Source organism: Harpegnathos saltator, unplaced genomic scaffold, assembly GCF_003227715.2.
Source record: "Harpegnathos saltator strain DR-91 unplaced genomic scaffold, Hsal_v8.6 scaffold51, whole genome shotgun sequence".
NCBI classification, from domain to species: domain Eukaryota; kingdom Metazoa; phylum Arthropoda; class Insecta; order Hymenoptera; family Formicidae; genus Harpegnathos; species Harpegnathos saltator.
In genome coordinates this window covers 111857-123862 of record NW_020230327.1, presented here as the reverse complement: position 1 = coordinate 123862, position 12006 = coordinate 111857, and the positions used below count along the sequence as shown (strand labels likewise).

Genomic DNA, 12006 nt, shown 5'->3' with positions numbered 1-12006 from the left:
TTTGGAAGAAGGATAATCTTTCATTAAAAATTTCTTATGATTTATTATTCCCTTATTATTCCCTTAGGTGTTATTTGATATATTAATTTGTGATTTACCTAAAGCTGCCATGCTCATTCTCCAACGTTAAAGTGTAACGTCCAGTGTCACCGCGCACAGAAAACGGAATCTCGAAGGATGTCTCCGTGTTGGTAGTATACATCTCGTGACGGGCGTCAGCCACGATTTTAATTCCGTCGCGAGTCCAAGTTGCTTTTGGTTTAGGCGACGCCACGATGGGAATGGTATAGCCAATCTTCTGACCAGCGCGTACCACCAAGTCATGCAGTAAGTGTGTGTCGAACGAAGGAGCAACTGTGAAAATAATATCATAAATAAGAAACAATGTAAAATATAATATATATTAAATAAAATAAAAATAAAATGAGATATAATTTCAAAAGATATAATTACGTTGACAATAAAGATAACAATACAATTATCAAGTGCTTTCTGACAAAAATAGTCTGTAACGGAAACAACGTTACAAATAACTCATTATTTTCCAATCCTGAATATAAGTTATACTGAAACTCACTGAAACGCGGCTTGGCGATAACCGGCGCCGACGCATCGGATGGCTCGCCCGGTCCACCCTTGTTCACAGCTATCACCCTGAACTCGTATTCCTGACCCTCTACCAAGTCCGGCACTGTGGCACTGGTTTTGTCTCCGGGTATCTCGGCAGCCTTCTCCCATTGTCCGAAACGAGGTTTCTTCTCGATGATATATCCGGTTATAGGCGACCCACCGTCTTTCTTGGGTGGTGCCCATTCGAGATCCACGTGGTCCTTGTCCCAGTCAGTGGCTACCGGTGCTCCGGGTTTGTCTGGCTTGCCGAAAGGATCCTTGGCAGTGATGATGTCCATTCCAGTCAACGGCTGAGATTCTCCCTGCTTATTGACTGCGCGCACACGGAACTGATAGTCATGGCCTTCGATCAGATGATCTACTCGTGCGGAGGTGGTGTTAGCTTCGGCCACGGGCACCCAACGCATGTTTTCCGTATCCATCTTCTCGACCTGATAATATTGGATCTCGGAGCCACCGTCGTCCTTTGGCGGTCGCCACTTCAGCGTGCATCCGTTTTTGGTGACGTTGTCCACCTTTAGCGGACCTTCCGGTGGAGAAGGTACGTCCAGTACGTTTACGGTCAACGTAGCGCTATCTTTACCGTTCACATTCCTGGCTACTAAGGTGTAGACGCCGGAGTCGGAACGTTTCGCCTCTATTATGCGCACTTTGGTGTTGTAATCCTCGTTGGTGATCTTGATGCGGTCACTCGCCATCACTGCCACATCCTTCAACGACCATTCCTTGCTTGGCGGCGGCTCGCCAATCACCGGCACGTCAAAGTCGAAGAAGCCGCCGGCACGGACTTTCACATCCAGCATATATTTCCTGTCGATCTTCGGTGGAACTGAGAAAAAACGCATAATATACATGTAACATATATCAATTGTTTCTTTTAGAAGTAATATAAAAATATCAAAGTATATAATATATTCGCGAAACATTTTTTAATTAATTTATACATTAGTTAGAGACCTTTTATTAGTTATTAGTTTTCTTTGCATGAAAATTTCTAAAAATCATAAAAATATACATAAAATGTGATAAACCCAAGATAGCAACGTTTTCTTTTCTCAAACGCGATAAAACAACGTCGGATAAAAATTTGTAAATGCTTACGGTTCTTAGGTCGTGCCACATGAGCCTTCGACGCCTCGGACGGTTCACCAGGACCAGCCTTGTTGACAGCCCTTACGCGGAATTCATATTGAGTTCCCTCAACCAAGTCCTCAACTTTACCACGATTCACGTCACCATCAACTTCCGCACATTTCTCCCATGTTGGGCTATACTTGTCGCGTTTCTCTATGATGTAACCAGTGATCGGTGATCCACCGTCTTCCTCAGGACGATCCCATTGAAGCTCGACGAAGTTTGTGTCGTAATCAACCACCGATGGCGTACCGGGTTTTCCTGGTTCGTCTATACAGGACATTTTTGTCATGAAAAATAACTATATATTAACTATATGAAAAATACAAAAAATTTAGGTACCTTGGATTTAAAATTTAAAACTTAAATTTTTAATGAAACTAAATATACATTTAAAATTCTAGTAACATTAAATTTCTCTAGTAATAAATTTTTAGAATTTTTTGAATTCTTGCCAAGAGTTTTCTTACCGAATGGATTTTTCGCCTCGATGCTCTGCATGGCGGTGAGCGGCTCCGACTTGCCCTGCTTGTTGACAGCCCTTACCCGGAACTTATACTTGTGGCCCGGTGTCAGACCCTCCACTTGCAGGTTCGTTTCCGGCCCATCGGTTTCTCCGGCCGGCACCCAGCGGCCGGTAGCCTCGTCCATTTTCTCTACGACGTATTTGTCAACCGGCTGTCCACCATCGTCTTCGGGTGGTTTCCACGTGAGTTTGCATCCTTCGGCGTGCACGTCGGTCGCCCTGAGCGGACCCTGTGGCGGACTCGGCTTGTCCAAGACAGTGACCTTGACGAAGGCCTCGTCCTTGCCATTGATGTTCTCCGCGATGACGGTATACTTGCCAGATTCCGCCCTCGTGGCCATTCTCACATTCAGACTGGTGTTGTAGTCTACGTGTTTCACTTTGACACGTTCGGACGGCCGAACTTCTTTGCCGTTCAGCATCCATTTAGTAGTCGGTGGTGGCTCACCCGTCACCTTGCAGTCGAAGCTGAAGTTCTGGCCTGCTTTGATTCTCACCTCGATCAGATTCGTGCGATCGATTCTCGGCGCTTGGTTGCGCGGCTTGGCAATGATGGTCGGTGTGGCGTCTGAAGGTTCACCCGGACCGGCTTTGTTCACCGCTCGCACGCGGAACTCGTACGGTTGACCTTCAATGAGGTCGGGTACGGTAGCGGAAGTCTCATCCGCAGGCACTTCCAGCGCCTTCTCCCATTCGCCGTATTTGTCTTTCTTCTCGATAACGTAACCGGTGATCGGTGAACCGCCGTCGCTCTCGGGTGGCGTCCACTTGAGATCTACATGATCCTTGTCCCAGTCGGTAGCACGGAGATCACCCGGTTTGCCCGGCTCGTCGAACGGATTCTTGGCTAATATCGCTTGCTCCGCTTCTAAGGGTTTCGACTCTCCTTCAGCATTGACGGCGGCCACGCGGAAGAGGTACTCTTTGCCAGGTGTTAGACCTGTTACCTCAAGATCTGTGGAAAACAAAATGCATTACAGGAAAAATTTGCATTACAGGGTATATACATTCTCCGTTAAAAAAATATATCTCATTAAATAATTATGTCTCAAAATAAAATTATAAATTTTTAACGATTGAATTTATAATCGAGAAATTTAATGAGAGAAATATCAGTACAAAAAGTATTAAAATTAAAATGGAAAGATTAAGTGACATGATGGTAACACTTTTATACAATAAATTCTTATAAATTTTGAAGAGACATTTATAAACCATGATTAATCCATCATGATTCGGGTGATTACTCACTCGGCTCGGTGGAACGTCCGCAAGGTACCCAACATCCGGTCTCCGGATCCATCTTGTCCACCTGGTAGTACTCAATAGGTGTGCCTCCGTCGTCCTTAGGCCTCTTCCACTTCAGTTTGCATCCCTCCTTGTGCACATCCGTCACCTGAAGCGGTCCCTCAGGCGGCGTCGGCTTGTCCGTCACTGTCACTTGCACCGTCACCGAGTCTTTGCCCGACGAGTTGCTCGCAGTGACAGTATAATCGCCGCTGTCGTCCCGCGATACCGGCCGTATGCTGAACTTGGTGTTGTAGTCGCTGTTGTCGATCTGCACCTTCCTGTCGGAATGCAAAGGTATCGCGCCGTAACGCCACTCGATGTGTGGCGGCGGCTCGCCGATCACGTTGGCGTCGAACTTCAGCATCGAGCCAGCGGACAGGGTAACGTCCCTCAAATTGCGCCTGTCGATCTTCGGGGCCACTGTGACGAATGATTGTCAACGATTAGGTGCCAATATCGTTTTAGACATGTACGCGATATATTAGGATTATTATTATTGGAACGTGCACATGTACGATGACACGATGCAAGGATGATGTCTATAGAAAGATTATTTGAGCAATTAATATCTCAGGTATAGGCGCCAACAAGAAAATGCGAAAAGTGCAATATATTCTTTTGGGTATGAGGAAGAATAGATAAGAATGCAATGAAAGTTTCATCGAATACCGTAACAATTAGGTAATAAACAGTTATAATTATAAAACTTAAGATCGAACTACTTCAGCACTGACATTAGGACTGAAAATATTAAATTGGCAATGCGACAAATACTTACAGAAGCGTGGTTTAGCCGTGAACGTCTTGCTGGCTTCACCTGGCTCCGATTGACCGGCCTTGTTCACGGCAATCACGCGGAACTGATAATCGTTGCCTTCTATCAGACCATGTACCAAAGCTTTAGTAACTGGTGTATCAGTTTCCAAGGCCTTCTCCCACATAGTACTATATTTATCTTTCTTTTCGATGATATAACCCGTGATGGGTGAACCACCATCGCTAACGGGCTCTTTCCAAGTGAGTTCTACTTGGTTGGCTGTCCAATCGACCGGCTCCGGTGCTCCAGGAGCAGTTGGCACAGCTGTAAAATAACACAGACAAGAATAAAGTCAATATAATTGTACAACTTAATTATTTTTTATTATAATTATAATTATTTTTTATTAATAAATTGGTTATTTTTCTATGAAAAATATAGTTGGAAATTAAAAGTAAAAAGAAAAAAACAATCGATTTAAAATACTTTCAAAGTTAACCGAAAAAATGATTACTAATTGCACAAGATTCCAAAAATTAATATTTCACTTACTGAACGGATCTTTGGCTATGATGGAGCTGAAGGTCTCCAACGGTTCAGACTCTCCTTCCTTATTGAGCGCCTTTACTCGGAATTTATATTCGTGTCCAGGTGTCAGTCCTTCAACTTTCATTTCAGGCCCAGTAGTTTTACCGACTGGTAGCCAAACTCCAGTTTCTGGATCGAATTTCTCCACAAGGTAACCCTCGATCGGTTCTCCACCATCGTCCTTGGGTTTCTTCCATTTGAGTGTGCATCCTTCCTTGTGCACGTCGGATACCTCCAGTGGTCCTTCCGGTTTGCCAGGCTTGGCTGATAGACAATTGAAATTTTATTTAAATTATCGTATATATGTGCCAAGAATTACTTTTTTTACAGGTTATAATATATTATTCTTATTTTATGTACGCATATATTATATCATATATAAGGATTACTCACAAATAACGGTAACTTCAACTTCAGCGGTGTCAGATCCGTGCTGGTTGACTGCCGTGATCTTATAAGTGCCACTATCCTTACGCTCGGGCTTGTCGTTGTAGAATTTGGTGTTGTAAGGGACATTCTGTATCCTGCGATAAGTGGTCTGCTGGATACTCTTGTTGTTGATCACCCACGTGACGTCTGGCGGCGGTTCGCCAATGATCTTCACGTCGAAGTGGAATCCCTCGTTCTCGCGTACAGTTATATCGCGCAGATTTCGTCTGTCGATCTTCGGTGCGACTAGATTAAGAGATACAAAATTACACATATATTCCTTGTGTTATTATTTATTAATTATATATATATTAATTATATATATATATATATATATATATCCATCACACGCAATGTTATCTTCTTTTTTTGCAAATCTTTTTTCTTTGCAAAATTCGTTCTATTGAATGCGAATTAGATATGAAAAGACTAATCAGACCTCAAAACATTTTATGTTTCTAAAAATTACTCAGTGAAAATGATAAAATTAAAACACAATTCTTAAGCTTTATATACTTTCGTAAACTGGAGAACTTACGTCTTCGACTCTTGGCGATGACCGGTTTGCTGGCGTCAGACGGCTCACCAGGTCCCGCAGCATTGATAGCTTTGACTCTGAACTCGTACTCGACACCCTCGTCGAGATTGTCGACACGACCTTTGCAATCCGGCCCAGTCTCGCAAGCTTTGATCCATTTGGGCGCACCCTTTTCCCGTTTCTCGATCACGTATCCGGTGATTGGAGATCCGCCGTCGTTCAACGGTGGGGTCCATCGCAAGTCCACGTGATCCTTGTCCCAGTCAGTCGCTTCTGGACGTCCTGGTGCGCCGGGTTCATCTGCGGAGCAAAAGTGACGTTTACTTTATTTTATATGCAGGAAAAAGAAACCTTTTACGAAAAATATTTTCTGGCTAAGGCAATATTTATCACAATAGAACTGTTCACATTAATGTTTTTCGTGATTTTAAAATATGTTAATTCACAAAGTTTAAACGAAAGATTAAATGTATATTTAAACGGAGAGGATGTGAAAAAGGGTCAAATCTTACCGAATGGATTCTTCGCGATGATTCCATGTTCGGTCTCCAACGGCTCAGACTCGCCCTCCGCATTTACAGCCGCGACTCGGAACTTGTATTCCTGTCCAGGCGCCAAATTCTCCACCACCATATTGGGATCCTTGGTGCGTCCGACAGGTATCCATCTACCGGTTTCTGTATCCATTTTTTCGACCACGTAGTGATCCAAGGGAGCACCGCCGTCGTCCAAAGGTGGATTCCATTTAAGAGTACAGCCCTCTTTGTGCACGTCTGAGACCTTGAGCGGTCCTTCCGGCTTGCTGGGTTTGTCTAACACCAAAATTTCGATCGACGCCTCATCTTTGCCGGAGCTGTTCTCCGCCTTTAATGTTAGAGTGCCACAATGCGCTCTGGTTGCCGACGAGACCACAAACTTCGTCTTGTAGTCCTCCACCTCGATAGTCAAGCCGTTGCTGGACTCTTGCTTAGCTTTGTTCAGGAACCAAGTCTTGCTTGGTGGTGGTTCGCCCGTCACCTTGACGTCCAATCGAATGATGTTACCAGCCTTGATTGTGATGTCCTTCAGGTTGGTGCGATCGATCTTCGGTGCGGCATAGCGATCCTTGGCAGTCAACGTGTCGCTGGGCTCGCTAGGTTTACTTTGGCCGCCCTTGTTAACAGCCTTTACCCGGAATTGATATTTTTGACCTTCCACTAAATCTGGCACTTTACCTTCTGTCTTATTACCCGGCACTTCCGCGGCCTTTTGCCACTTGCCGTATTGGTCTTTCTTCTCGATAATATACTTCTCGATAGGAGCACCGCCGTCCTTCTTCGGGGCCTTCCATTTCAAGTCTACATGATTCTTTGACCAGTCTTTCAATTCTGGCTTGCCGGGTGCGTCGGGCTCGGCTGTGATAAAAAGTTTATCATTGTTGACGAGAAGTCAATAATTAAGTGTTATAATATTATAGAAAATTATAATACCATAGAAATATGATAGAAAATGATACGTATAATTATGGTTCTGATAAATTGTATGTCATAATAAAGATGGAAGATTAATTATTACACTTTGTATAATAAAAACTGAGAAAGAAAGTTCTCTGGAGAAGTCAATTGTGCGTTTGACGATGGATGCGATAAATAAACAAGATACTCACAGTAAGGATTCTTGGCAGTGGTTGGTATACTCGTCTCCAGAGGCTCGGACTCGCCTTCAGAGTTAACAGCTTTCACACGGAATTGATAATCTTTGCCTTCGTTTAGGCCAGACACGTCTGCCTCTGGAGTCTTGCTGGTGCCACATGGTACCCAACGTCCGGTATCTACATCCATCCTCTCGATGACGTAATGATCAACTGGCTCGCCACCATCGTCATCGGGTTTGTTCCACTTCAATTTGCAACCTTCCGCGGTTACGTCAGATACCTCGAGTGGACCTTTCGGTTTGCTGGGTTTGCTCAACACCTGGAGATTATCAAATAGATGAATTAGAATTGGTTTGGCAAGTACTTAATAAATGATTTCGTATTTCTAACAGAATGCTTGAGGCACATAAATCAAATTCGTGAAATAATTGCTTCCTTAACGAAGCTACCAACCTGAAGCTCGACTTCAACTTGATCAGTGCCACTGTCGTTCTTGGCGATGACAGTGTAAGTACCGGTGTCAGAACGCTGGAGCTTGTTGAGGATAAACATAGTGTGATAGTCTTCGTTCTCGATCTTGAGACGATCCATACTCTTCAGTACTGTATCTTTAAGTTTCCAAGTAACGACTGGAGGCGGTTCGCCTTTGATGTCAGCCTCGAGCCGCAACATCTGGCCGACTCGCATAACTTTCTTTTGAAGATTCTTGCGATCGATATGTGGAGCCACTGTATAGGAAATAAAATATATAAAATAAAATCGATAACTGAATTTTGAATAAATGAAAATTTATGAGTTTATTAAATTCGATTTAAATATCGAGTCGACAACTGAATTTAATAAATGATCTTAATTTGTGTAAAATACAGATTATTGAACTTACAGAATCGGGGTTTGGCAACGACGCTCTTCGAGGTGTCGCTCGGTTCACCAGGTCCAGCTTTGTTCACCGCCACGACCCTGAATTCATACTCATGTCCTTCCTGAATACCATCGGTTACCCTGGTAGCAGTGCGTTCTCCTGGAACCTTAGCGACATCCACCCACTGTCTACCCTCTTTGTCTCGCATTTGTACAATATATTTTTCGATCGGTGCACCGCCATCGTCCTTGGGCGGAGTCCATTCGAGATCTACAAAGTCCTTGTCCCAATTCTTGAGTTCTGGTCGTCCAGGCTTGCCTGGTTCATCTAAAATTGAGATAACATGGCAAGCATAAGATTGGAGGGACGATATATTATTTTAAATTCTAATTTCCAGTTCTAAATAAAAGAGCTATAAGTTCTCCTCAAGTTGGAAATTTCAATTATATATCGTGCTGAAGACATACCGAATGGATTCTTGGCTATGATAGATTTGTCTGCTTCCAAATCCTCGGATTCTCCTTCTCTGTTGACCGCTTTCACGCGGAATTTATAAGGCTTGCCCTCCTGCAATCCGGTGATGGTGGCTTCCGGTTCAGTACTGCGACCGCAAGGTATCCATTGTCCCGTGAGAGGATCTAACTTCTCGATTTCGTAGTACTCGATCGGCGCGCCGCCGTCGTCTTCGGGTTTGTCCCACTTGAGTTTGCATCCGTGCTTGTTCACGTCTGTTACTTCCAACGGGCCCTGAATTGCAAAAAGAAGCATAGTTTTAATGACGTTTTAATGACGTTTAATTATTTCATATTACATTACATTACATGCTGATTAAAATCAGATTATTCTAAGTTAAAATATACCGTGAATTACCTTTGGCTTGCTTGGCTTGCCGAGCACGGTGATTTCCACTTCGGCGGTATCCTCGCCGACCTCGTTCTTTGCCCTGATCACGTACTTGCCGGTATGTACGCGTTTAGTCTTCAGGATGAAAAACTTGGTGTTATAATCAATATTGTCGATGCGTATTGTATCATCTGACACGAGTTCCTTGTCTTTGAAGGTCCAAGTGACCTTTGGAGGTGGTTCACCAATTATGTTAATGTCCAAACTCACAGTAAGGCCAACCTTCACTGTTAAACCTTGCAAGTTCGTGCGATCGATGTACGGTTTTACTGTAACATTCAAATAAAATTAAATGATAATGAAACTACGATTAAGAGGGAAACGTAACACGACATCACGAAATTCTTAAATAAAATTTAACGAGCTCATTTCTGGATGTTACTGCATTTATGTAATAAATCTTTTAGTAGTGTATCATTTTTAAGCAACTTTATTGAAACAAAGCGACACTTACGCCAGCGAGCTTTAGCGGTATGCGGATTGGTGGCTTCGCTAGGTTCACCAGGACCAGCCTTGTTGACCGCACGTACTCTAAATTGATATTGATTGCCTTCTTCCAACCTGGGAACAGTCCCGGTGCATATAGGTCCTTCCACTTCAGCCGCTTTGACGAAGTTGGTGCCGAACTTGTCTTTCATCTCGATGATGTATCCAGTGATTGGCGCACCACCGTCCCTTATCGGTGGTTCCCATTTGAGTTTCACCATGTTCTCCGACCAATCGATGATCTCTGGAAGTCCAGGTGCCGCTGGAGCATCTGAAATATTTCGGAAAATATCGTCAGTATATGAAAATTAATTATAAGAAGCACTTTCATTTCTATAACTATTTATTTTATTATTTATAATAAATGAAACTGTATAAATTATAGTGCCTGAATAATTATTTCTAAATTAAAGTTGTGTAAATATATGAAAAAAATTTGAACGTTATAATCAAGATTACAATACTCTACCGTATGGATTCTTAGCTACGATAGCGGTATCAGTTTGTAGAGGCTCCGACTCTCCCTCTTCGTTCACGGCCTTCACACGAAACTCATACTTCTTGCCAGGTTCCAAGCCGGTGAGAGTGTGCTCAGTTTTGTCAGGGTCCACGATGCCGGCTGGTACCCAACGACCCGTTGTCACATCCATTTTTTCCACTATATAGCTGGACAGAGGAAGACCACCGTCGTCCTTCGGTTTGTTCCACTTCAATTTGCAGCCCTCCTTATGCACGTCCGTCACTTCCAATGGTCCTTCTGGTTTGCCAGGTTTGTCTATAAAATTATATAAATTTTCACAGCGTGCGTGCAAATATACGTTATGTAATATACAGCTTTTTAATGTTTAAGTGTAAGATTTATTATTTTACTAAAACATAGAAGTTAAGACATTCTGAAATTATGTGACAACTGGGATCTGCAAAAACCATCAAACATTACAAAATAATGGGAATTCTCTCACAGTCTTTTTGAATTAAGATAGAATATCATTTGTTCGTGTTCACTCACCGAGAATATTAATTTCCACATCGGCTTCATCTTGTCCGGAATCGTTCACAGCTTTGATAGTATATTTGCCAGTTAACTTCCGGCTAGTGTTCGTCAACTGAATTTTAGTGAGGTAATCTTCGTTATCGATTTTCACGTTGGCTCCAGTCTGGAGCGGTGTACCGGCAAAGCTCCATGTGACAGTTGGAGGAGGCTCACCTTCGATATCAACTTCGAGCTTGACCAATTGGCCTGCTCTGACTTTGATAGTTTGTAGCTTGTCACGATTAATGTGTGGTTTCACTATGAGAATTAATATTTTTAATTACTTCAAATCTCAATGGGACTCATTTTTTAGTTAGTAATTACCAAATGTTCCATGCGTGTTGTTCAATTATTAATGTTAATATACGATAATTATATATTATGTTAACATACGATAATTATATATTATGTTAATATACGATAATTATTTTTTACTTGTCAGTTAACGACATAAAATGTACTCACAGAATCTCGCTTTAGCAACATGCGGTTTGGTCGGATCGCTAGGCTCGCTAGGTCCAGCCTTATTAACAGCACGGACGCGGAATTGATAAGTAGAACCCTTCTTCAAGCCGGTAACACGGCCTTTCGGTTGAGGCGAGTCTGTGACGAGAGCTTCTTCCCATTGCGAAGACGGTTTCTCTTTCTTTTCGATGATATATCCGGTGATCGCCGCACCACCATTGTCCTTGGGAGGTTCCCACTTTAGGTCCACACGATCGACGTCCCAATCCTCGAATTCTGGTGTTCCAGGCTTGCTAGTCACGTCTGTCGAAGGAACATTACGTCAAATATAATTTCACGAACATTGATAGACAGAAAGAGATAATTTTTATTATTTTATATTTTATTCTATATATTTTATTTTCTTACCGTAAGGATTCTTCGCGATCGTAGAGCCGTCCGACACGAGCGGTTCCGACTCTCCTTCTTCATTCAGAGCTTTCACTCTGAACTCGTACTCGTGTCCCTCTTGAAGACCCTTTACGTCCATTTCAGTATCCGCAGTACGACCAACGGGTACCCATCTGCCTGTTGCTTTGTCTAATTTTTCCACTTGATAGCCAGTGATCGGCTTGCCGCCGTCATCCTCCGGTTTGCCCCATTTCAACTTGCAGCCGTTCTTCGTGACATCCGCCACTTTGAGCGGTCCTTTTGGCTTTCCAGGAGCCGCTACATAGGAAAAAGAAATCATGC

General features: G+C 43.1%; 1 protein-coding gene across 20 annotated transcripts in view; it reads right to left on the bottom strand.

Annotated features, from left to right (window-relative positions):
* The window catches only part of bent (projectin protein bent), an 88518-nt gene that overhangs the window by 17751 nt on the left and 58761 nt on the right, over nucleotides 1-12006 (bottom strand). For all 20 annotated transcript variants that reach the window (XM_025302687.1, XM_025302688.1, XM_025302690.1 and 17 more), the window contains 20 exons: nucleotides 11683-11982; nucleotides 11275-11577; nucleotides 10786-11067; nucleotides 10246-10551; nucleotides 9745-10047; nucleotides 9258-9559; nucleotides 8855-9134; nucleotides 8409-8714; nucleotides 7979-8253; nucleotides 7538-7844; nucleotides 6405-7286; nucleotides 5893-6192; nucleotides 5319-5600; nucleotides 4890-5189; nucleotides 4359-4661; nucleotides 3542-4000; nucleotides 2235-3245; nucleotides 1732-2034; nucleotides 578-1459; nucleotides 99-354 (listed from right to left, as the gene is read on the bottom strand). In XM_025302687.1, coding sequence (XP_025158472.1) covers nucleotides 99-354; nucleotides 578-1459; nucleotides 1732-2034; nucleotides 2235-3245; nucleotides 3542-4000; nucleotides 4359-4661; nucleotides 4890-5189; nucleotides 5319-5600; nucleotides 5893-6192; nucleotides 6405-7286; nucleotides 7538-7844; nucleotides 7979-8253; nucleotides 8409-8714; nucleotides 8855-9134; nucleotides 9258-9559; nucleotides 9745-10047; nucleotides 10246-10551; nucleotides 10786-11067; nucleotides 11275-11577; nucleotides 11683-11982 — 7942 coding nt within the window. The remainder of the gene's footprint in view (nucleotides 1-98; nucleotides 355-577; nucleotides 1460-1731; nucleotides 2035-2234; nucleotides 3246-3541; nucleotides 4001-4358; nucleotides 4662-4889; nucleotides 5190-5318; nucleotides 5601-5892; nucleotides 6193-6404; nucleotides 7287-7537; nucleotides 7845-7978; nucleotides 8254-8408; nucleotides 8715-8854; nucleotides 9135-9257; nucleotides 9560-9744; nucleotides 10048-10245; nucleotides 10552-10785; nucleotides 11068-11274; nucleotides 11578-11682; nucleotides 11983-12006) is intronic.